General features: G+C 55.1%; 1 protein-coding gene across 1 annotated transcript; it reads left to right on the top strand.

Moving 5' to 3' along the window:
• Positions 1-38: 38 nt before the first annotated feature.
• Positions 39-27,006, top strand: LOC133212315 (chromodomain-helicase-DNA-binding protein 3-like; the record flags this gene model as incomplete). The annotated part of the gene is made up of 13 exons (XM_061353573.1): positions 39-184; positions 5,696-5,840; positions 7,359-7,524; positions 8,892-9,007; positions 9,115-9,250; positions 12,007-12,105; positions 13,226-13,339; positions 13,444-13,552; positions 17,598-17,730; positions 19,986-20,181; positions 23,360-23,523; positions 25,516-25,642; positions 26,853-27,006. Coding segments are annotated over 13 exons (1,755 nt in total), but the record flags the coding sequence as incomplete, so codon positions are not given.

Consider the following 27,006-nt stretch of genomic DNA (forward strand, 5'->3'; position numbering starts at 1 on the left):
CCCATTCCCCCCATTCCCCCATTCCCCCCATTATCCCCATTGCCCCGCAGGTACTGGGGTTCAACACACGGCAGCGCAAGGCCTTCCTGAACGCGGTGATGAGGTGGGGGATGCCCCCCCAGGACGCCTTCACCTCCCAGTGGCTCGTGCGGGACCTGCGGGGCAAGAGCGAGAAGGAGTTCAAGTGGGTGCCAATGGGGGCAATGGGGGCAATGGGGTAATGGGGGTAATGGGGGCAATGGGGGCAATGGGGGCAATGGGGGCAATGGGGGTAATGGGGGCAATGGGGGTAATGGGAATGGGGGTAATGGGGGTAATGGGAATGGGGGGAATGGGGGTATGGGGGTAATGGGGGTAATGGGGGGCAATGGGGTAATGGGGGTAATGGGGGTAATGGGGTAATGGGGGTAATGGGGGCAATGGGGGTAATGGGGGTAATGGGGGTAATGGGGGCAATGGGGGTAATGGGGTAATGGGGGTAATGGGGACAATGGGGGTAATGGGGGTAATGGGGGTAATGGGGGCAATGGGATAATGGGGGTAATGGGGTAATGGGGGCAATGGGGACAATGGGGGTAATGGGGACAATGGGGGTAATGGGGGAATGGGGACAATGGGGGCAATGGGGGCAATGGGGTAATGGGGGTGATGGGGACAATGGGGGTAATGGGGACAATGGGGGCAATGGGGGCAATGGGGGTAATGGGGGCAATGGGGGTGATGGGGACAATGGGGTAATGGGGGTAATGGCGGCAATGGGGACAATGGGGGTAATGGGAGTGATGGGGTAATGAGTGTAATTGGGGTAATGGGGCAATGGGGGTAATGGGGACAATGGGGACAATGGGGACAATGGGGGCAATGGGGTAATGGGGACAATGGGGGCAATGGGGACAATGGGGACAATGGGGGCAATGGGAGCAATGGGGACAATGGGGTAATGGGGACAATGGAGGCAATGGGGACAATGGGGGTAATGGGGGCAATGGGGGTGATGGGGGTAATGGGGGTGATGGGGGTAATGGGGACAATGGGGTAATGGGGACAATGGGGGTAATGGGGTAATGGGAATGGGGCAGAATGGGGGTAATGGGGAATGGGGGCAATGGGGGCAATGGGGGTAATGGGGCAATGGGGGTAATGGGGGCAATGGGGGTAATGGGGGCAATGGGGGTAATGGGGGCAATGGGGTAATGGGGGCAATGGGGCAATGGGGGCAATGGGGGCAATGAGGACAATGGGGGGAAATGGTGGTAAGGGAGACAATGGAGGCAAGGGGGCAATGGGAGCAATGGGGGTAATGGGGCAATGGGGACAATGGGGGCAATGGGGGTAATGGGGGTAATGGGGACAATAGGGGCAATGGGGGTAATGGGGAAAATGGGGGCAATGGGGTAGCAATGGTGGTAAGGGAGACAATGGGGATGGGTAATGGGGGCAGAGGGACAATGGGGACAATGGGGACAAGTGGGGACAATGGGGGGGGGTAATGGGGATGGGCGACACAGAGTGGTGGTATCAGGTATGTCCCCCATTGTCCCCATTGTTCCCATTGCCCCCATTGCCCCCATTGCCCCCATTACTCCCATTACCCCCATTGCCCCCATTACCCCCATTGTCCCCATTGCCCCCATTACCCCCATTACCCCCATTGTCCCCATTGCCCCCATTACCCCCATTACCCCCATTGTCCCCATTACCCCCATTCCCCCCATTGTCCCCATTGCCCCCATTGCCCCCCATTACCCCCATTACCCCCATAGCCCCCCATTACCCCCATAGCCCCCCATAGCCCCCCAGCCACATGATGAGCCCTTACTCATCCCAGCGCCAGCAGAGTCGGGTTCCTGGGGGCCGGACGAGCCCGTGCCCCCCTCACCCCGACACAAACTCACCCCTGGGGGTCCCCCCCCCCTGTACCCCCCCAGGGGGCCGGCCCTGGCCTTGGGGACAGCCAGAGGGGTGGCAGGACCCGGCTGGGGCCGGTACAGGCCATGGGGCGCTGTGAGGAGGGGGCAGGCTGATGGCAAAGGGGTAATGGGGGCAATGGGGGGAATGGGGGCAATGGGGTAATGGGGTTAATGGGGGTAATGGGGGGAATGGGGGTAATGGGGTAATGGGGGTAATGGGGACAATGGGGACAATGGGGACAGGGAGTCTGGGGGCAATGTCCTTGGTTATGGGGACACTGGGTGCAGGATCTATGGGGCTCTATGGGCACGGGCTCAATGGGGTCTATGGGGCTCAATGGGGTCTATGGGGCTCAATGGGCTCTATGGGGCTCAATGGGGTCTATGGGGCTCAATGGGGCCCTATGGGGCTCAATGGGCTCTATGGGGCTCAATGGGGTCTATGGGTGTCAATGGGCTCTGTGCGTGTCAATGGGCTCTATGGGGCTCAATGAAGTCTATGGGGCTCAATGGGGTCTATGGGGCTCAATGGAGTCTATGGGGCAGGGTCCCAATGGGCTCTATGGGGCTCTATGGGTCCCATGGGGCAGTTGTTCAATGGCTTCTATGGGGCTCAATGGGCTCTATGGGGCTCAATGGGCTCTATGGGTCCCAATGGGCTCTATGGGGCTCAATGGCTTCTATGGGTCTCAATGGGCTCTATGAGCTCTATGGGTGTCAATGGGCTCTATGGGTGTCAATAGAGTCTGTGTGCTCTATGGGTCTCAATGGGCTCTATGGGTGTCAATGGGCTCTATGGGTCTCAATGAGCTCTATGAGCTCCATGGGTGTCAGTGTGTTCTATGGGTGTCAGTGGGCTCTATGGGTGTCAGTGGGCAATGGGGTGTCAATGAGCTCTATAAGCTCTCTGGGTGTCAATGTGCTCTATGGGTGTCAATGGATTCTATGGGTGTCAATGGACTCTATGGGTCTCAATGAGCTCTATGGGTGTCAATGGGCTCTATGGGTGTCAATGGACTCTATGGGTCTCAATGAGCTCTATGAGCTCTATGGGTGTCAATGGGCTCTATGGGTCTCAATGAGCTCTATGAGCTCTATGGGTGTCAATGGACTCTATGGGTCTCAATGAGCTCTATGGGTGTCAATGGACTCTATGGGTCTCAATGAGCTCTATGGGTGTCAATGGGCTCTGTGGGTGTCAATGGGCTCTATGGGCTCTAGGGGTGTCAATGGAGTCTATGGGTGTCAACTAGCTCAATGGGGTCTATGGGTGTCAATGGGCTCTATGGGTGTCAATGGGGTCTATGGGTGTCAATGGACTCTATGGGTGTCAATGGGGTCTATGGGCTCAATGAGCTATGGCTCATGGGTGTCAATGGACTCTATGGGTCTCAATGAGCTCTATGAGCTCTATGGGTGTCAATGGACTCTATGGGTGTCAATGAGCTCTATGAGCTCTATGGGTGTCAATGGACTCTATGGGTGTCAATGAGCTCTATGAGCTCTAGGGGTGTCAATGGACTCTATGGGTGTCACTGTGCTCTATGGGTGTCAATGGCCTCTGTGCTGTCAATGGACTCTATGCGTCTGAATGAGCTCTATGAGCTCTATGGGTGTCAATGGGCTCTATGGGTCTCAATGAGCTCTATGAGCTCTATGGGTGTCAATGGACTCTATGGGTGTCAATGGGCTCTGTGGGTCTCAATGAGCTCTATGAGCCCTATGGGTGTCACTGTGCTGTATGGGTGTCAATGGACTCTATGGGATGGGTGTCACTGGGAGTCACTGGGAGTCACTGGTGTCACTGGTCCCCATAGAGCCTACGTGTCCCTCTTCATGCGCCACCTCTGTGAGCCTGGGGAGGGCTCTATGGGTGTCAATGGGTGTCAATGGGTATCAATGGGTATCAATGGGTGTCAATGGGTATCAATGGGTGTCAATGGGTATCAATGGGTGTCAATGGGTATCAATGGGTGTCAATGGGTATCAATGGGTGTCAATGGGTATCAATGGGTGTCAATGGGTGTCAATGGGTATCAATGGGTATCAATGGGTGTCAATGGGTGTCAATGGGTGTCAATGGGTGTCAATGGGTATCAATGGGTGTCAATGGGTGTCAATGGGTGTCAATGGGTGTCAATGGGTGTCAATGGGAGTCAATGGGTGTCAATGGTGTCACTGGTCCCCATAGAGCCTACGTGTCCCTCTTCATGCGCCACCTCTGTGAGCCTGGGGAGGGCTCAATGGGTATCAATGGATGTCAATGGGTGTCAATGGGTATCAATGGATGTCAATGGGTGTCACTGGGAGTCACTGGTAGTCACTGGTGTCACTGGTCCCCATAGGGCCTACGTGTCCCTCTTCATGCGCCACCTCTGCGAGCCTGGGGAGGGCTCTATGGGTGTCAGTGGGTGTCAATGGGTGTCAATGGGTATCAATGGGTGTCACTGGGAGTCACTGGGAGTCACTGGTGTCACTGGTCCCCATAGGGCCTATGTATCCCTCTTCATGCGCCACCTCTGCGAGCCTGGGGAGGGCTCTATGGGTGTCAATGGATGTCAATGGGTGTCAATGGGTATCAATGGATGTCAATGGGTGTTACTGGGTGTAACTGGGAGTCACTGGTGTCACTGGTCCCCATAGGGCCTATGTATCCCTCTTCATGCGCCACCTCTGCGAGCCTGGGGAGGGCTCTATGGGTATCAATGGATGTCAATGGGAGTCACTGGGTGTAACTGGGAGTCACTGGTGTCACTGGTTCCCCATAGAGCCTACGTGTCCCTCTTCATGCGCCACCTCTGCGAGCCTGGGGAGGGCTCTATGGGTGTCAATGGGTGTCAATGGGTGTCAATGGGTGTCAATGGGTGTCAATGGGAGTCAATGGGTGTCAATGGGTATCAATGGTTGTCCATAGAGCCTACGTGTCAATCTTCATGCGCCACTGCGAGCCTGGGGAGGGCTCAATGGGTGTCAATGGGTGTCAATGGATGTCAATGGGTGTCACTGGGTGTCAATGGGTGTCACTGGTGTCACTGGTCCCCATAGGGCCTACGTGTCCCTCTTCATGCGCCACCTCTGCGAGCCTGGGGAGGGCTCTATGGGTGTCAATGGGTGTCAATGGGTGTCAATGGGTGTCAATGGGTGTCAATGGGTGTCAATGGGTATCAATGGGTGTCAATGGGTGTCACTGGGAGTCACTGGTGTCACTGGTCCCCATAGGGCCTATGTATCCCTCTTCATGCGCCACCTCTGCGAGCCTGGGGAGGGCTCTATGGGTATCAATGGATGTCAATGGGTATCAATGGATGTCAATGGGTGTCACTGGGAGTCACTGGGAGTCACTGGTGTCACTGGTCCCCATAGGGCCTATGTATCCCTCTTCATGCGCCACCTCTGCGAGCCTGGGGAGGGCTCTATGGGTGTCAATGGGTGTCAGTGGGTATCAATGGATGTCAATGGGTGTCACTGGGTGTCACTGGGAGTCACTGGTGTCACTGGTCCCCATAGGGCCTACGTATCCCTCTTCATGCGCCACCTCTGCGAGCCTGGGGAGGGCTCTATGGGTATCAATGGATGTCAATGGGTATCAATGGATGTCAATGGGTGTTACTGGGAGTCACTGGGAGTCACTGGTGTCACTGGTCCCCATAGGGCCTATGTATCCCTCTTCATGCGCCACCTCTGCGAGCCTGGGGAGGGCTCTATGGGTGTCAATGGGTGTCAATGGGTGTCAATGGGAGTCACTGGGTGTAACTGGGAGTCACTGGTGTCACTGGTCCCCATAGGGCCTATGTATCCCTCTTCATGCGCCACCTCTGCGAGCCGGGCGCCGATGGCTCCGAGACCTTTGCGGACGGGGTCCCCCGGGAGGGGCTCTCCCGGCAGCAGGTCCTGACCCGCATCGGGGTCATGTCCCTCGTCAAGAAGAAGGTACCAGCACCCATGGGTGCCCCACACCCCCCCCATAACCCTATGGGTGCCCCCCACCCATGGGTGCCCCCCCCCACCCCCCATCGTGCCCCCCCCCTATGGGTGCCCCCCACACACAGCCCTATGGGTGCCCCCCACCCATGGGTGCTCCTTGTCCCCCCACCCCCCCACCCCCCCCCACCCCCCACACCCCCCCCCACCCCCCACATGGGTGCTCCTTGTTTATCCCTATGGGTGCCCCCCACCCATGGGTGCTCCTTGTTCCTCTCTATGGGTTCCCCCCCCACCCATGGGTGCTCCTGGTTCCCCCCTATGGGTGCCCCCCACCCATGGGTGCTCCTTGTTCCCCTCTATGGGTGCCCCCCACCCATGGGTGCTCCTTGTTCTCCTCTATGGGTGCCCCCCATCATGGGTGCTCCTTGTTCCCCCTATGGGTGCCCCCCATCATGGGTGCTCCTTGTTCCCCCTATGGGTGCCCCCCATCATGGGTTCCCCTTGTTCCCCCCTATGGGTGGCCCCCACCCATGGGTGCTCCTTGTTCCCCCCTATGGGTGCCCCCCATCATGGGTGCTCCTTGTTCCCCCCTATGGGTGCCCCCCATCATGGGTGCTCCTTGTTCCCCCCTATGGGTGCCCCCCATCATGGGTGCTCCTTGTTCATCCCTATGGGTGCCCCCCACCCATGGGTGCTCCTTGTTCATCCCTATGGGTGCCCCCATCATGGGTGCTCCTTGTTCCCCCCTATGGGTGCCCCCCATCATGGGTGCTCCTTGTTCCTCCTATGGGTTCCCCCCCCACCCATGGGTGCCCCTAAGGGTTGTCCCCCCCCAATGGGTGCCCCTATCCATGGCTGCCCCCCCATTGCTACCCCTATCCATGGGTTCCCCCCCCATCCATGGCTCCCCCCCCATCCATGGCTCCTCTCCCCCCCCCATCCATGGCTCCTCCCCCATCCATGGCTCCTCCCCCCATCCCTGTCCCCCCCCTCATCCATGGCTCCCCCCCATCCCTGTCCCCTCCCCATCCCTGTCCCCCCCCATCCCTGGCTCCTCCCATCCCCTCCCCATCCATGGCTCCTCCCCCATCCATGGCTCCTCCCCCCATCCATGGCCCCCCCCCACCCATGGCCCCTCCCCCCCCCCCATCCATGCTCCCCCCCCCATCCATGGCTCCTCCCCCCCATCCATGGCCCCCCCCCATCCATGTCCTCCCCCCCATCCCTGGCTCCTCCCCCCATCCATGGCTCCTCCCCCCATCCATGGCTCCTCCCCCCATCCATGGCTCCTCCCCCATCCACGGCTCCCCCCACCACTCCCCCTCCCCCACCCATCCATGGCTCCTCCCCCATCCCGTCTCCCCCTATCCATGGCTCCTCCCCCCACCCCCATCCCTGGCTCCGCCCCCTATCCCTGGCTCCTCCCCCATCCATGGCTCCACCCCTATCCCTGTCCCCCCCCCCATCCCTGGCTCCTCCCCCCATCCCTGGCTCCGCCCCCTCACCCCTGGCTCCTCCCCCCAGGTGCAGGAGTTCGAGCACATCAACGGCCGCTGGAGCCTCCCCGAGCTGGCCCCGGAGCCCAGCGCCGCCGGCTCCAAGCGCTCGTCCCGGGCCTCCTCCCCCGCCAGGACCGGGCCCCCCAGCCCCGAGCACAGCGGCCCCCCCAGCCCCGCCCCACACAGCCCCGGTAATGGAGATGGGGGATGGGGGGGTATGGGGTGAATGGGGGGAATGGGGTATGGGGTATGGGGTATGGGGTATGGGGTATGGGGTATGGGGTATGGGGTGTGGGGTATGGGGTATGGGGTATGGGGTATGGGGTATGGGGTGTGGGGTATGGGGTATGGGGTATGGGGTATGGGGTATGGGGTATGGGGTATGGGGTATGGGGTATGGGGTATGGGGTATGGGGTATGGGGTGTGGGGTATGGGGTATGGGGTGTGGGGTATGGGTATGGGGTATGGGGTATGGGGTATGGGGTATGGGGTATGGGGTATGGGGTATGGGGTATGGGGTATGGGGTATGGGGTATGGGGTGTGGGGTATGGGGTATGGGGTGTGGGGTATGGGGTATGGGGTATGGGATATGGGGTATGGGGTATGGGGTATGGGGTATGGGGTATGGGGTATGGGATATGGGGTATGGGGTATGGGGTATGGGGTATTATGGGGTATGGGGTGTATGGGGTATGGGGTGTATGGGGTATGGGGTGTGGGATATGGGGTATGGGGTATGGGGTATGGGGTATGGGATATGGGGTATGGGGTGTGGGGTATGGGGTATGGGGTATGGGATATGGGGTATGGGATATGGGATATGGGGTATGGGGTATGGGATATGGGGTATGGGGTATGGGGTATGGGGTATGGGATATGGGGTATGGGATATGGGGTATGGGGTATGGGATATATGGGGTATGGGATATGGGGTATGGGATATGGGATATGGGGTATGGGGTATGGGATATGGGGTATGGGGTATGGGATATGGATATGGGGTATGGGGTATGGGGTATGGGATATGGGGTATGGGGTGTGGGATATGGGGAATGGGGTATGGGATATGGATAGGAATAAAGGAGCAGGATGGGGATATAGGGGACATGAGGATGGGAGCAGGATGAGATACATCCCATCCACGTGCATTCATAGGGGATAGGGTGGGTATAGAGGGTCCATAGGGGTACATGGGGATGGGGATGCAGGGGGTCCATAGGGGTACATGGGGATGGGATGCAGGGATGGGATGGGGATGCCGGGTCCATAGGGGTACATGGGGATGGGGATGCAGGGTCCATAGGGGTACATGGGGATGGGATGCAGGGTCCATAGGGGTACATGGGGATGGGGATGCAGGGGGTCCATAGGGGTACATGGGGATGGGGATGCAGGGTCCATAGGGGTACATGGGGATGGGATGCAGGGTCCATAGTGTTACATGAGAATGGGATGCAGGGTCCATAGGGTTACATGGGGACGGGATGCAGGGATGGGGATGGGGATGCCGGGTACCACCCTCCATCCCATAATACCCTGCACCCCCCTATCCCCAGGCACGCCAGCCCCCAGCGAGCGCGGGGAGGGGCCGGGGCCCCCCCAGGACCGGGACCATGGGGACCCCAACAGGGACGAGAAGGACCCCAAGGGCCCTGAGAAGATGGAGCCAGAGGTGGGTGATGGCCATGGGGGGGGGGGGGGGTCCCCCCAATGCCCTCTATGGGTGCCCATAGGGTGCCCATAGGGGCTGACTCCGCCCCCTGTGTCCCCCTATGGCAGGGGCCGGGCCCTGAGGGGTCCCCATCGCCGGGGGAGGGGAGCGAGGCCGAGGGGATGCGCAAGGGGGAGGAGGAGGAAGGAGCCGGGCACAGGGAGCCCGAGGCCGAAGGGACCCCGGCCCGCGAGGAGCGAGCGGGTGAGTGAGTGAGCCCCGCAGCCCATAATATCCCATTGTATCCCATTGTGTCCCATTGTATCCCATTGTATCCCATTGTATCCCATTGTATCCCATTATAGCCCATCGTATCCCCATCTCATCGCACATCCCATAATACCCCATCATAACCCATTGTATCCCATTGTATCCCATTATAGCCCATCGTATCCCCATCTCATCGCACATCCCATAATACCCCATCATGACCCATTGTATCCCATTGTATCCCATTGTATCCCATTATAGCCCATCGTATCCCCATCTCATAATAACCCACATCCCATAATATCCCATCATAACCCATTGTATCCCATTGTATCCCATTATAGCCCATCGTATCCCCATCTCATCGCACATCCCATAATACCCCATATCCCATAATAACCCATTGTATCCCATTATATCCCATTATATCCCCATCTCATAATACCGCACATCCCATAATATCCCATAATAACCCATTGTATCCCATTATATCCCATCGTATCCCCATCTCATAATATCGCACATCCCATAATACCCCATATCCCATAATAACCCATTGTATCCCATTATATCCCATCGTATCCCCATCTCATAATACCGCACATCCCATAATATCCCATAATAACCCATTGTATCCCATTATATCCCATCGTATCTCCATCTCATAATATCGCACATCCCATAATAACCCATTGTATCCCATTGTATCCCATTATATCCCATCGTATCCCCATCTCATAATACCGCACATCCCATAATATCCCATCATATCCCATTGTATCCCATTATATCCCATTATATCCCATCATATCCCCATCTCATAATACCGCACATCCCATAATATCCCATAATATCCCATTGTATCCCATTATATCCCATTATATCCCATCGTATCCCATAACATCCCATAATATCCCATTATATCCCAACGTCTCCCATAATATCCCATCATATCCCCATCTCATAATATCGCACATCCCATAATACCCCATATCCCATAATAACCCATTGTATCCCATTATATCCCATCGTATCCCCATTTCATAATACCGCACATCCCATAATATCCCATCATATCCCATAATATCCCATTATATCCCATTATATCCCATCATATCCCATCATATCCCATCATATCCCATCATATCCCATAATATCCCATTATATCCCATTATATCCCATCATATCCCCAACTCATAATATCGCACATCCCATAATACCCCATATTCCGTAATATTCCATATCCCATAATATCCTATCATATCCCATCATATCCCGTATCCCATAATACCCCACATCCCATAATACTCCATATCCCATAATACTCCATATCCCATAATATCCTGTCATATCCCATAATATCCCATATCCCATTATGTTCCATAATACGCCGTAATAACTCATAATACCCCGTAATATCCCATCATATCCCATAATATCCCATGGTATCCCGTAATATCTCCATAATACGCCATATGACATAGTATCCTGTAATACTCCATCTCCTATAATATCCCATAATATCCCATATCCCATAATATCCTGTAAAATACCCCATAATATTCTATAATATCCCATAATACCTTGTAATATCAAATAATACAACATAATATCCCATAATATCCCATAATACCCCATAATATCCCATAATACCCAATAATATTCCATAATATCCAATAATATCACATAATAGTCCATAATACCCCATAATATCTCATAATACCCCATAATATCCTATAATATCCCTTGTTATCCCATAATACCCCATAACACCCCATACTACCCAATAACATCCCATAATACCCCATAACAAATACCCCATAACACCCCATAACACCCCGATATCCCATGTTATCCCATGTTATCCCATGTTATCCCATGTTATCCCATGTTATCCCATGTTATCCCATGTTATCCCATGTTATCCCATGTTATCCCATGTTATCCCATGTTATCCCATGTTATCCCATGATATCCCATGTTATCCCATGATATCCTGTGTTATCCCATGATATCCCATGTTACCCCATGATATCCTGTGTTATCCCATGATATCCCATGTTATCCCATGATATCCCATGTTATCCCATGTTATCCCATGATATCCCATGTTATCCCATGTTATCCCATGATATCCCATGTTATCCCATGTTATCCCATGATATCCCATGTTATCCCAAGTTACCCCATATCCCATGTTATCCTATGATGTCCCATGTTATCGCATGATATCCTGTGTTACCCCATGATATCCCATGTTATCCTGTATTATTCCATACTATCCCATTTTATCCCATGATATCGCGTGTTATCCAATGTTATCCAACGTTATCCCATGATATCACATGTTATCCCATGTTATCCCATGTTACCCCATGTTACCCCATGTTATCCCATGTTACCCCATGTTACCCCATGTTATCCCATGTTATCCCATGTTATCCCATGTTATCCCATGATATCCCATGTTATCCCATGATATCCCATGTTATCCCATGTTGTCCCATGTTACCCCATGATATCCTGTGTTATCCCATGATATCCCATGTTATCCCATGATATCCCATGTTATCCCATGTTGTCCCATGTTACCCCATGATATCCCATGTTACCCCATGTTACCCCATGTTATCCCATGATATCCCATGTTATCCCATGTTACCCCATGTTACCCCATGATATCCCATGTTACCCCATGTTACCCCATGTTACCCCATGATGCCCCCATGCTATCCCATCATACCCCGCAGGCACAGACCCCGACAAGGCTCCCTGTGCAGACAGAGCTGATGAGAAGCCCCCTGACGAGGACCCCAAGGAGCGGCCGGGGGACCCCGACCCCAAACGAGGTGCCAGGGGGCGGGGCTTACCCATGGGGGTGGGGCTTAGCCTATGGGGGGCATGGCGTAGCCTATGGGGATGAAGCTTAGCCTATGGGGTGGAGCGTAGCCTATGGGAGGCGTGGCTTAGCCTATGGGGGCATCTTAGCCTATGGGAGGCGTGGGTTAGCCTATGGGGATGGAGCTTAGCCTATGGGGTGGAGCGTAGCCTATGGGAGGCGTGGCTTAGCCTATGGGGTGGAGCTTAGCCTGTGGGGGCGTGGTTTAGCCTGTGGGGGTGGAGCTTAGCCTATGGGAGGCGTGGCCTGGCCTATGGGGTGGGGCTTAGCCTATGGGAGGCATGCCTTAGCCTCTGGTGTGGAGCTTAGCCTATGGGGGCATGGCTTAACCTATGGGGTTGTGCTTACCCTATGGGAGGAGGGCCTTAGCCTTTGGGGGTGGAGCTTAGCCTAGGGGGCATGGTTAGCCTATGGGGGCATGCCTTAGCCTAGGGGGTGGAGCTTAGCCTAGGGGGCGTGGCTTAATCTATGGGGTGCATGTTAGCCTATGGGGGTGTGGCTTAGCCTATGGGAGTGGAGCTTAGGCTAGGGGACGTGGCTTAATCTATGGGGTGCGTGTTAGCCAATGGGGTGTGGCTTAGCCTATGGGCGTGGAGCTTAGCCTAGGGGGCGTGGCTTAATCTATGGGGTGCATGTTAGCCTATGGGGTGTGGCTTAGCCCAGGGGGCGTGGCTTAGCCTAGGGGATGCATGTTAGCCTATGAGGGTGTGGCTTAGCCTATGGGGGGGTGGAGCTCAGCATGGGGGGCATGGCTTAGCCTATGGGGGTGGAGCTTAGCCTATGGGGTGGAGCTTATCCTAGGGGGCATGGCTTAGCCTATGGGGTGAAGCTTAGCCTATGGGGGTGTGGCTTAGCCTATGGGGGTGGCGCTTAGCCCAGGGGGCGTGGCTTAGCCCAGGGGGCGTGGCTTAGCCTCCACAGGGGGCGTGTCTTCCCATTGCCCTTCCTCCTCCCCTGTTCACTCTGGAGCCTACCGATGGCTCCCAATGGCTTCCTGCTGATGGGAGAGGCCCTGGGGTGAATGGGGGGGGCCAGGACCCCATTGGGACCCCCTCTTTACCCCCCTATAGAGGACCTGAAGGCCGAGAGGGAGCCCAAGGGCGAGCCCCGCGCCAACGGGCGCCGCGACGAGCGGCCCGAGAAGCCTCGGTTCATGTTCAACATCGCCGATGGGGGCTTCACGGGTGAGCACGGGACCCCCATAGACACCCAATGGGGGGTATAGGGGGGGGGTCTGACCCCATAGCGTGGGGCTCACCCTGCCCCCTATGTGTGGGTCGCCCCATAGAGCTGCACACGCTGTGGCAGAACGAGGAGCGCGCCGCCATCTCCTCCGGGAAGCTCAATGAGATCTGGCACCGGCGCCACGACTACTGGCTGCTGGCCGGCATCGTGCTGTATCCTTAGGGGGTGCACGGCCATCCCAGCACTGCCTCCTCCTCTTCCTCCTCCTCCTCTTCCTCTTCCTCTTCCTCCTTTTCCTCTTCCCCCTCCTTCTCTTCCTCTTCCTCCTCCTCTTCCTCCTCCTCTTCCATCTTCCTGTTCCTCCTCCTCCTCCTCTTCCTCTTTCTCTTCTTCCATTTCCTCCTTCTCCTCCTCCTCTTCCTCCTCCTCTTCCTCCTCCTCCTCTTTGCCCTGCTCTTCCTCCTCCTTCTCCTCCTCCTCTCCCTCTTCCTCCTCCTCCTCTTTCTCCTCTTCCTCTTCCATTTCCTCCTTCTCTTCTCCTCTTCCTTTTCTTCCTCCTCCTCTTCCTCCTCTTCCATCTTCCTCTTCCTCCTCTTCCTCTTTCTCCTCCTCCTTCTCTTCCTCTTTGCCCTACTCTTCCTCCTCCTTCTCTTCCTCTTCTTCCTCCTCTTTCTCCTCTTCCTCTTCTGTTTCCTCCTGCTCTTCCTCTTCTTCCTCCTTTTCCATCTTCCTCTTCCTCCTCTTCTTCCTGCTTCCTTTTCCTCTTACTCCTCCTTCTCCTCCTCCTCTTCCTCTCCCATTTCCTCCTTCTCCTCCTCTTCCTCCTCCTCTTTCTCCTTTTCCTCCTCTTCCTCTTTCTCCTCCTCCTTCTCTTCCTCTTTGCCCTACTCTTCCTCCTCCTTCTCCTCCTCTTCTTCCTCCTCTTCTTTCTCCTTTTCCTCTTGCATTTTCTCCTTCTCTTCCTCTTCTTCCTCCTCTTTCTCCTCTTCCTCTTCTGTTTCCTCCTGCTCTTCCTCTTCTTCCTCCTTTTCCATCTTCCTCTTCCTCCTCTTCTTCCTGCTTCCTTTTCCTTTTCCTCTTACTCCTCCTTCTCCTCCTCCTCTTCCTCTCCCATTTCCTCCTTCTCCTCCTCTTCCTCCTCCTCCTCCTCTTCCTCCTCTTCCTCTTCTTCCTCCTGCTCTTCCTCCTCCTCCTTTTCCTCCTCTTCTTCCTCCTTCCTTTATCTTCTTCTTCCCCTTCCCTCTTCCTCCTGTTTTCTTTTCCTTATCCTCTTCCTCTTTGTATTTCCTCTTCCTCCTCTCTTCCTCTTCTTCCTCCTTCCTTTATCTACTTCCTCCTCCTCTTCCTTTTCCCCTTCTGTCTTCCTCTTCCTCTTCTTTCTTCTTCCTTTTGCTTATCCTTTCTTCTTCTTCCCCTTCCTCTTCCTCTTTTTCCTGCTTCCTTTTCCTTATCCTCTTCCTCTTTATATTTCCTCCTCTTCCTCCTCTCTTCCTCCTCTTCTTTTTGCTTCCTTTTCCCTATCCTCTTCCTCTTCCTCCCCTTCCCTCTTCCTCTTCCTCCTTTTCCCCCTCCCTGGTGCCAGTGGCAGCACCAAGGAGGGTGCCACCAAGGTAGGGGTGATGGAGGAGTGACGGTGACGCAGTGACAGTGATGGTAACACAGTGACGGTGACAGTGATGGTGCCATGGTGACGGTGACACGGTGACAGTGACATGGTGATGGTGACATGTTGATGGTGCTATGGTGGCAGTGACATGGACACGGTGACATGGTAACGGTGATAACGGTGATGTGATGGTGACGTGGCAGTGACATGGTGACGATGACACAGTGACAGTGACACAGTGACATGGTGGTGATGTGACGGTGACACAGTGACAGTGACATGGTGACGGTGACATGTTGATGGTGCTATGGTGGCGGTGACATGGTAATGGTGATAACGGTGATGTGATGGTGACGTGACAGTGACATGGTGACGGTGACACGGTGACAGTGACATGGTGATGTGATGGTGAGACGGTGACATGGTGACAGTGACACGGTGACAGTGACATGTTGATGGTGCCATGGTGGCAGTGACATGGTCACAGTGACATGGTAATGGTGCTGTGGGGATGGTGACGTGACGGTGACACAGTGACAGTGACATGGTGACAATGACACGGTGACAGTGACACGGTGACAGTGACACGGTGACAGTGACATGGTGACAGTGACACAGTGACAGTGACATGGTGACAGTGACACAGTGACAGTGACATGGTGACAGTGACACGGTGACAGTGACATGGTGACAGTGACATGGTGACGGTGACACGGTGACAGTGACATGTTGATGGTGCCATGGTGGCAGTGACATGGTCACAGTGACATGGTAATGGTGCTGTGGGGATGGTGACGTGATGGTGACGGTGACACGGTGACAGTGACACGGTGACAGTGACATGGTGACGGTGACACGGTGACAGTGACACGGTGACAGTGACATGGTGACAGTGACATGGTGACGGTGACACGGTGACAGTGACATGGTGACAGTGACATGGTGACGGTGACACGGTGACAGTGACATGGTGACAGTGACATGGTGACGGTGACACGGTGACACAGTGATGGTGACACAGTGACGTGGTGGTGATGTGACAGTGACACAGTGACGGTGACACAGTGACAGTGATGGTGCCATGGTGACGGTGACACAGTGACGGTGACACAGTGACAGTGATGGTGCCATGGTGACGGTGACACAGTGATGGTGACACAGTGACAGTGATGGTGCCATGGTGACGGTGACACAGTGATGGTGACATGGTGACAGTGACATGTTGATGGTGCTATGGTGGCAGTGACATGGACACGGTGACATGGTAATGGTGATATGGTGATGTGATGGTCACGTGGCAGTGACATGGTGACGGTGACACGGTGACGGTGACATGGTGACGGTGACATGTTGATGGTGCTATGATGGCGGTGACATGGACACGGTGACATGGTAACGGTGATAACGGTGATGTGATGGTGACGTGACAGTGACATGGTGACAGTGACACAGTGACGGTGACATGGTGACGGTGACACGGTGACAGTGACATGGTGCACAAGGCAGCAGTACAATGACACAACATGGTGACAGTGACGTGACGGTGACACGGTGACAGTGACATGGTGACAGTGACATGGTGACGGTGACACAGTGACAGTGACATGGTGACAGTGACATGGTGACGGTGACACGGTGACAGTGACATGGTGACAGTGACATGGTGACGGTGACACAGTGACAGTGACACAGTGACAATGACACGGTGACAGTGACATGGTGACAGTGACATGGTGACGGTGACACAGTGACAGTGACATGGTGACAGTGACATGGTGACGGTGACACAGTGACAGTGACACAGTGACAGTGACATGGTGACGGTGACACGGTGACAGTGACATGGTGACAGTGACATGGTGACGGTGACACAGTGACAGTGACACAGTGACAATGACACGGTGACAGTGACATGGTGACGTGATGTGACGGTGACACAGTGAGGGTGACACGGTGATGGTGATACAGTGACGTGATGGTGACGTGGTGACGGTGACACAATGACAGTAACGGTGGTGACACAGGGACACGATGGTGGCCTTCAGCATGGGGGGGATGTTGGGGACAAGGTGAGCCAATGAGAGTGACTTGGTAGCACACGTGATGATGCGGTGACCATGTGATGACACACGTGATGACATGGAGGCCACGTGACGCCACGCGTGCTGACACGTGACGGTCCTTAGCGCTCAGCCACGGCTCCATGCATTGGCTGGGGGTGAATGGAGGGTATTGAGGGTGACGTTAGGGACAGGATGACGTCATGACACACGTGATCACACACGTGATGACACACGTGACGCCACGCGTGCTGACACGTGACGGTCCTTAGCACTCAGCCACGGCTCCATGCATTGGCTGGGGGTGAATGGAGGGCAGTGAGGGTGACGTTAGGGACATGATGACACACATGATGACACACGTGATGACATGGAGACCACGTGATGACATGGAGACCACGTGACGCCACGCGTGCTGACACGTGACGGTCCTTAGCGCTCAGCCACGGCTCCGTGCATTGGCTGGGGGTGAATGGAGGGCATTGAGGGTGACGTTAGGGGCAGGATCACGTGATGACACAGTGACCACGTGATGACATGGAGACCACGTGATGCCACGCGTGCTGTCACGTGACGGTCCTTAGCGCTCAGCCACGGCTACGCGCGCTGGACCGACATCCAGAACGACGGCGCCTTCGGGGTCATCAACGAACCCTTCAAGGGGGAGGCCTCCAAAGGGAACTTCCTGGAGATGAAGAACAAGTTCCTGGCCCGGCGCTTCAAGGTGAGGCCTCCTGGGGCAAGGGGGGGGGGGGGGTCACGTGGTCGTCGTGGTCATGTGGTTGTCGTGGTCACGTGGTCGTCGTGGTCACGTGGTCGTCGTGGTCACGTGTTCATCATGGTCATGTGTGCAACAGGGTCACGTGTGTACCAGGGTCATGTGTGCACCAGGGTCACATGTTCATCATGGTCACGTGTGCACCAGGGTCACGTGTGCACCAGGGTCATGTGTGCACCGGGGTCATGTGTGCACCAGGGTCACGTGTGCACCGGGGTCATGTGTTCATCATGGTCATGTGTGCACCAGGGTCACGTGTGCACCGGGGTCATGTGTGCACCAGGGTCATGTGTGTACCAGGGTCATGTGTGCACCAGGGTCATGTGTGCACCGGGGTCATGTGTGTACCAGGGTCATGTGTGCACCGGGGTCATGTGTGCACCAGGGTCACGTGTGCATTGTGGTCACGTGTGCACCAGGGTCATGTGTTCATTGTGGCCATGTGTGCATCATGGTCACGTGTGCACCAGGGTCACGTGTGTACCAGGGTCATGTGTGCACCAGGGTCATGTGTGCACCAGGGTCACGTGTTCATCATGGTCACGTGTGCACCAGGATCATGTGTGCACCAGGATCATGTGTTCATCGTGGTCACATGTGCACCAGGGTCACGTGTTCATCATGGTCATGTGTGCACCAGGGTCACGTGTGCACAAGGGTCACGTGTTCATGAAGGTCATGTGTATACAGGGGTCATGTGTGCATGCGGGTGGTGCTTGCACAAGGGGCATGTGTGCATGAGGGTCACGTGTGCACAAGGATCACGTGTGCACGAGGGTCATGTGTTCACCAGGGTCATGTGTGTATGAGGGTCACGTGTTCACGAGGATCACGTGTGCACGAGGGTCATGTGTTCACCAGGGTCATGTGTGTATGAGGGTCACGTGTGCAAGAGGGTCATGTGTTCACCAGGGTCATGTGTTCACCAGGGTCATGTGTGTATGAGGGTCACGTGTGCGCAAGGGTCATGTGTTCACCAGGGTCATGTGTGTATGAGGGTCACGTGTTCACGAGGATCACGTGTCCACGAGGGTCATGTGTTCACCAGGGTCATGTGTGTATGAGGGTCACGTGGCACAAGGGTCATGTGTTCACCAGGGTCATGTGTGTATGAGGGTCACGTGTGCAGGAGGGTCATGTGTTCACCAGGGTCATGTGTGTATGAGGGTCACGTGTGCACAAGGGTCACATGTGCAGGAGGGTTACATGTGCGCAGAGGCCATGGGTGCTCTCAGTGATGGTTAATGTCATAGTTGGGTGCTCTCGGTGATGGTTAATGTCATAGTTGGGTGCTCTTGGTGATGGTTAATGTCATAGTTGGGTGCTCTTGATGATGGTTAATGTCATAGTTGGGTGCTCTTGGTGATGGTTAATGTCATAGTTGGGTGCTCTTGATGATGGTTAATGTCATAGTTGGGTGCTCTTGGTGATGGTTAATGTCATAGTTGGGTGCTATGATGGTTAATGTCATAGTTGGGTGCTCTTGGTGATGGTTAATGTCATAGTTGGGTGCTCTTGGTGATGGTTAATGTCATAGTTGGGTGCTCTTGGTGATGGTTAATGTCATAGTTGGGTGCTCTTGATGGTTAATGTCATAGTTGGGTGCTCTTGGTGATGGTTAATGTCATAGTTGGGTGCTCTTGGTTAATGTCATAGTTGGGTGCTCTTGGTTAATGTCATAGTTGGGTGCTCTTGGTGATGGTTAATGTCATAGTTGGGTGCTCTTGGTTAATGTCATAGTTGGGTGCTCTTGGTTAATGTCATAGTTGGGTGCTCTTGGTGATGGTTAATGTCATAGTTGGGTGCTCTTGGTGATGGTTAATGTCATAGTTGGGTGCTCTTGGTTAATGTCATAGTTGGGTGCTCTTGGTTAATGTCATAGTTGGGTGCTCTTGGTGATGGTTAATGTCATAGTTGGGTGCTCTCGGTGATGGTTAATGTCATAGTTGGGTGCTCTTGGTTAATGTCACAGTTGGGTGCTCTTGGTTAATGTCATAGTTGGGTGCTATTGGTTAATGCCACAGTCGGGTGCTCTTGATGATGGGTACCACCACCTTAACCACTCCCCTCACCCCACCCCATCCCCATGCTACCCTTACTGAACCCCCCTCCTCTATACCCCAACCCCATATCCCCCCCTATCCCATATCCCCCCCTATCCCATTACCCCCCCCTATCCCATTGTCCCCCCCTACCCACAGCTCCTGGAGCAAGCCCTGGTGATCGAGGAGCAACTCCGGCGCGCCGCTTACCTCAACATGACCCAAGACCCCAACCACCCGGCCATGGCCCTCAACACCCGCTTCGCCGAGGTCGAGTGCCTGGCCGAGAGCCACCAACACTTATCCAAGGAGTCCCTGGCGGGCAACAAACCCGCCAACGCCGTCCTACACAAGGGTAAGAGGCGGGGGGGGGCCCGGCGAACCCGACGCGGACGCCCCGTCTAGCTCCCCCTGCACCTCTGTACCCGGCGCTTCTCGAGTCATTAAAGTGGGGTTTCTCCTTCCCAACCGCCTCCCGGTGTATCCTTGCTCTGCGTTTGTTGCTTTCTGGCCGATGGATTTTGGGGGGGGGGTTTGGTTATGGGGTGGGGGGGGTGGGGGGGGGTGTTAAAATGGGGTGAAAAGCATGGGGGGTGGGGGGGGAGTGGGGAGAAATGGCCAAAAATGGGGTTTTTGGGGTGTGAGTAACCTGTGAGTAACCTATGAGTAACCTATGAGTAAGCTATGAGTAAGCTCGGAGTAAGCGGGGTGAGGCTTTGAGGTGGTCGCTATGGGGCAAGGAGCCAGCGGGTGCCTCTTGCTTTGCGCTAAGGTGCAGCTGGGGGGTGTGGGGGGCGGAGTAAGGATGGAGTTGCCCCCCCCCCCACAGTGTAACTATGGGGGGAGTATGTACCCCATTACCCCCCCCCTTCCGGGGTGCATGCTGTGATGAGGAAAGCTGGAGTAATGCTGGTGTATGGCGGGGCGGCCCCTGCTTGCATGTGATGGCTTGGACCCCCCTCCACCCCCCCCCATCCACCCCGGGGCAGGGGGGCATGGACTGTGTATCTCTGGTGTATGTGCGGAGGAGCTCTGGTGGGCTTAATGGAGGGCTCCAGGGGAAGGTGCTGAGGAAGCGATGAGTAGCACTGGAGCAAGCGATGAGTATCATTGGAGTAAGCGATGAGTATCATTGGAGTAAGTGATGAGTTTCATTGGAGTAAGTGATGAGTATCATTGGAGTAAGTGATTAGTAGCACTGGAGTAAGCGATGAGTATCATTGGAGTAAGCGATGAGTATCATTGGAGTAAGTGATGAGTATCACAGGAGAAAGGCCAGAGTATCATTGGAGTAAGCAATGAGTATCATTGGAGTAAGTGATGAGTAGCACTGGAGTAAGCGATGAGTATCATTGGAGTAAGCTATGAGTATCAGTGGAGTAAGGCCAGAGTATCATTGGAGTAAGCGATGAGTAGCACTGGAGTAAGTGATGAGTATCATTGGAGTAAGCAATGAGTATCATTGGAGTAAGTGATTAGTATCGTTGGAGTAAGTGATGAGTATCATTGGAGTAAGGCCAGAGTATCATTGGAGTAAGCAATGAGTATCATTGGAGTAAGCGATGAGTATCACTGGAGTAAGCGATGAGTATCACTGGAGTAAGGCCAGAGTATCATTGGAGTGAGCAATGAGTATCGTTGGAGTAAGCGATGAGTATCGTTGGAGTAAGCTATGAGTGTCACAGGGCTAGGCGATGAGTAGCACTGGAGTAAGCAATGAGTATCATTGGAGTAAGCAATGAGTATCATTGGAGTAAGGCCAGAGTATCATTGGAGTAAGGCCAGAGTATCATTGGAGTAAGCGATGAGTAGCACTGGAGTAAGCAATGAGTATCATTGGAGTAAGCGATGAGTATCATTGGAGTAAGTGATGAGTATCATTGGAGTAAGTGATGAGTATCATTGGAGTAAGCAATGAGTATCACAGGATAAGTGATGAGTATGGCTGGAGTAAGCAATGAGTAGCACTGGAGTAAGTGATGAGTATCACTGGAGTAAGTGATGAGTATCATTGGAGTAAGTGATGAGTATCATTGGAGTAAGCAATGAGTATCACAGGATAAGTGATGAGTATGGCTGGAGTAAGCAATGAGTAGCACTGGAGTAAGTGATGAGTATCACTGGAGTAAGGCCAGAGTATCATTGGAGTAAGCAATGAGTGTCACAGGACTAAGCGATGAGTATCATTGGAGTAAGTGATGAATATCACAGGACTAAGCGATGAGTAGCACTGGAGTAAGCGATGAGTAGCACTGGAGTAAGCAATGAGTATCATTGGAGTAAGGCCAGAGTATCATTGGAGTAAGCGATGAGTAGCACTGGAGTAAGCAATGAGTATCACAGGACTAAGCGATGAGTCTCATTGGAGTAAGTGATGAGTATCAGTGGAGTAAGTGATGAGTATCACAGGTGTAAGCAATGAGTCTCATTGGAGTAAGTGATGAGTATCAATGGAGTAAGTGATGAGTATCACAGGAGTAAGCAATGAGTATCACTGGAGTAAGCAATGAGTCTCATTGGAGTAAATGATGAGTATCATTGGAGTAAGTGATGACTATCAATGGAGTAAGTGATGAGTATCACAGGAGTAAGCAATGAGTCTCATTGGAGTAAATGATGAGTCTCATTGGAGTAAGTGATGACTATCAATGGAGTAAGTGATGAGTATCACAGGAGTAAGCAATGAGTCTCATTGGAGTAAATGATGAGTATCATTGGAGTAAGCGATGAGTATCACTGGAGTAAGCAATGACTGTCACAGGCTGATGGGGCTGTGCACTGAGCATCCTCACTGCTGTGCCTGCATCCTCTTATCCCCAAGCACGAGTAAATGATGAGGATGCCCAGAGTAGCTCTGCAGTAGCCATGGGGCAGTAAGGGCCATACCCGGAGTAGGCTGCAGTGATGAAGGAGTAAGTCTGGAGCATCTCCAGTGTAGCTCAAGCTTGGAGTAACTCTGGTGTTGTACCCTGGGTAGCTCCATTGTGTCTATGGGCAGGAGGCCTGGAGTAGGCAAGGAGTAGGCAAGGAGTAGGCAAGGAGTAGGCAAGGAGTAGGTAAGGAGTAGCTCTATAGGGCCTAAGGAGCATGCCCAGAGTAGCCCTGAAGAGCAGCCCCAGTGTAAACCTATAGTAGCTCCAGTGCATGGAATGAGCATCCCTGGAGTACCCCCAGAGCCCTCAAGGCCCATACCCAGAGTACCTCCGAGTCCCCCCACCCTGGAGCATGCCCCCCATTCCCCCCCCCTTCTTCCCCATAAGTGTATCCCTTGAGTAACTCTTCCCTAACCCCATTCCTTTGCCCTCCTGTGAGTGCCTCCACTCCCCTTGACCCCCTTACCCCATGCGTAACCTATACGTAACCGATGAGTAACCTATGAGTAACCTATGAGTAACCTATGAGTAACCTATGAGTAACCTATGAGTAGGCTCGGGACGGCCCCCCGGCGCTGACGGGGCCCCCCCACCCCTCTCTCTCTCTCTCCCCCCCCCCCACCCCCCCCCCCCCGCCACCCTTTGTTCCCGTGGGCCCAGTGCTGAACCAGTTGGAGGAGCTGCTGAGTGACATGAAGGCGGACGTCACCCGCCTGCCCGCCACCCTCTCGCGCATCCCCCCCATCGCCGCCCGCCTCCAGATGTCCGAGCGCAGCATCCTCAGCCGCCTGGCCAGCAAGGGCACCGAGAGCCACCCGCCACCGGTGAGTCACCCCCGGACAGCGGCGTCGCTCGCCCCCCGATAAGCTATGGGTGTAATGGGGGCATCATTCACCTTGGGGACCATCCATCACCCTGGGGGCATAGACATGCAATGGGGTCATGGCCATGCAATGGGGATGTCCTTGTCCTGGCACCGAGAGCCACCCGCCGCCGGTGAGTCACCCCCATACAGCGACGTTGCTCGCCCCCCCGATAAGCTACGGGTGGAATGGGGGTGTCCCTGGTCCTTGGGACCAGCGTTCAGGCTCCTTGGGGGCATAGACATGCAATGGGGTCATGGCCATGCAATGGGGATGTCCTTGTCCTTGGGGACCATCATTCACCCACCTTGGGGACATAGACATGCAATGGGGGCATCATTCACCCTGGGGGCATAGACATGCACTGGGGACATGGCCATGCAATGGGGATGTCCTGGTCCTTGGGGACCATCATTCACCTTGGGGACATGGCCATGCATTGGGGACATCCTTCTCCTTAGGGACCATCATTCACCTTGGGGACATAGACATGCATTGGGGACATGGCCATGCAATGGGGATGTCCTTGTCCTTGGGGACCATCATTCACCATGGGGACATGGCCATGCAATGGGGACATCCTGGTCCTTGGGGACCATTCTTCTCCTTGGGGACCATCCATCACCTTGGGGGCATAGACATGCATTGGGGGCATCATTCACCTTGGGGACCATCATTCAGCCTCCTTGGGGACATAGACATGCATTGGGGGCAGCATTCTCCTTAGGGACCATTGTTCACCTTGGGGGCCATCCATTGGGGACGTCCTGGTCCTTGGGGACCATCCATCACCTTTGGGGGCATAGACATGCATTGGGGACATCATTCTCCTTGGGGACCATCATTCACCCACCTTAGGGGCATAGACATGCAATGGGGGCATCATTCTCCTTGGGGACCATCATTCACCTTGGGGACATAGACATGCATTGGGGACATCATTCTCCTTGGGGACCATCATTCACCCACCTTAGGGGCATAGACATGCATTGGGGGCATCATTCACCTTGGGGACCATCATTCACCCACCTTGGGGACATAGACATGCATTGGGGGCATCATTCTCCTTGGGGACCATCATTCACCCTCCTTGGGGGCATAGACATGCATTGGGGACATCCTTCTCCTTGGGGACCATCATTCACCTTGGGGACCATCATTCACCCTCCTTGGGGGCATAGACATGCATTGGGGGCATCATTCTCCTTGGGGACCATCATTCACCCTCCTTGGGGGCATAGACATGCAATGGGGACATCCTTCTCCTTGGGGACCATCATTCACCCTCCTTGGGGGCATAGACATGCATTGGGGACATCCTTCTCCTTGGGGACCATCATTCACCCTCCTTGGGGGTATAGACATGCAATGGGGGCATCATTCACCTTGGGGACCATCATTCACCCTCCTTGGGGGCATAGACATGCATTGGGGGCATCATTCTCCTTGGGGACCATCATTCACCCACCCTGGGGGCATAGACATGCAATGGGGGCATCATTCTCCTTGGGGACCATCATTCACCTTGGGGACCATCATTCACCCACCTTGGGGGCATAGACATGCATTGGGGGCATCATTCACCTTGGGGACCATTCTTCACCTTGGGGGCATAGACATGCAATGGGGACATGGCCATCCATTGGGGACATCCTCCTTGGGGACCATTCTTCTCCTTGGGGACCATCCATCACCATGGGGACGTGGCCATGCAATGGGGACATCCCCACACCACCCACCACAAACACACACACTCCTTAGGGACCATCCATCACCATGGGGACATGGCCATGCAATGGGGACATCCCTGTCCTTGGGTCCTTCTTTGTCCATGGGGCCATCCCAGCCTTGGTGCCCCCCATAGGAACCCATTGACCTGCCCCATCCATGGTGCTCCCCATACTGGTACCCTCAATGGGGAGGTGACACCCTTATGTCCCCTCCCCCCCCCAGACCTTCCCACCAGGGCCCTACGCCACCCCCCAGAGCTATGGGGGCACCTTTGGGACCCCCCCACCCGGAGCCCTCCCCCCTGGAGGGGCCAACTACAGCCAGATGCCACCCGGGTCCTTCATCACCGGTGAGGGGGGGCCCATGGGTGCTATGGACATCAATGGGGGCCTATGGGTGCTATGGGTGTGGATGGGTGCCTATGGGTGCTATGGGTGGGGATGGGGGCCTATGGGTGTCTATGTGTTCTGATGGGTACCTATGGGTGCTATGGGTGTCTATGTGTTCTGATGGGTACCTATGGGTGCTATGGGTGTCTATGTGTTCTGATGGGTACCTATGGGTGCTATGGGTGTCTATGTGTTCTGATGGGTACCTATGGGTGTCTATGGGTTCCTATGGGTGTCTATGTGTTCTGATGGGTACCTATGGGTGCTATGGGTGTCTATGTGTGCCTATGGGTGCTGTGGGTGTGGATGGGGTCCCATGGGTGCTGTGGGTGTGGATGGGGGCCTATGGGTGCTATGGGTGTCTATGTGTTCTGATGGGTACCTATGGGTGCTATGGGTGTCTATGTGGGTCCATGGGTGCTATGGGTGTGGATGGGGTCCCATGGGTGCTATGGGTGTGGATGGGGGCCTATGGGTGCTATGGGTGTGGATGGGGGCCTATGGGTGCTATGGGTGTGGATGGGGTCCTATGGGTGCTATGGGTGTGGATGGGGGCCCATGGGTGCTATGGGAGTGGATGGGGGCCCATGGGTGCTATGGGTGTGGATGGGGTCCCATGGGTGCTATGGGTGTGGATGGGGGCCCATGGGTGCTATGGGCACGGGGGGATCCATGGGTGCCTGGTCTATGGGTGGGGGGTGCATGGATCTATGGGGGGGGGGTGTCTATGGGTCTATGGGGGGAGGGATCCATGGGTGCCATGGGCAGTGAGGGGCTCCCATGGGTACCTGTGTCTTAGGGTGGGGGTCCTGGGTCTGTGACTGAACCCCATTCCCCCCATTCCCCCCATCCCCCCATTGCCCCCATTCCCCCCCCATTCCCCCCATTCCCCCCATTCCCCCATTCCCCCCATTCCCCCCATTCCCCCCATTCCCCCCATTCCCCCCATTCCCCCATTCCCCCATCCCCCCATCCCCCCATTCCCCCCATTCCCCCCATTCCCCCATTCCCCCCATTCCCCCATTCCCCCATTCCCCCATTCCCCCCATTCCCCCATTCCCCCCATTCCCCCCATCCCCATTCCCCCCATTCCCCCCATTACCCCCATCCCCCCATTCCCCCCATTCCCCCATTCCCCCCATTCCCCCCATTCCCCCCATTACCCCCCAGCCGCTGCCAATGGTCCCCCCGTACTGGTGAAACGGGAGCGCGAGGCCGAGGCCCAGGACAAGAAGGAGCCGCGGGGGGGGGAGGTCATTTGCATCGACGACTAAAGGGGGGGAGGGGCCATGGGGGGGGCCCCCCCTATGTCCCCTCCCCCCCT

This window comes from Neopsephotus bourkii, unplaced genomic scaffold, assembly GCF_033783945.1.
Source record: "Neopsephotus bourkii isolate Nb327-2 ecotype Australia unplaced genomic scaffold, CSIRO-AGI_Nbou_v1 NB_683, whole genome shotgun sequence".
Taxonomy (NCBI): Eukaryota; Metazoa; Chordata; class Aves; order Psittaciformes; family Psittacidae; genus Neopsephotus; species Neopsephotus bourkii.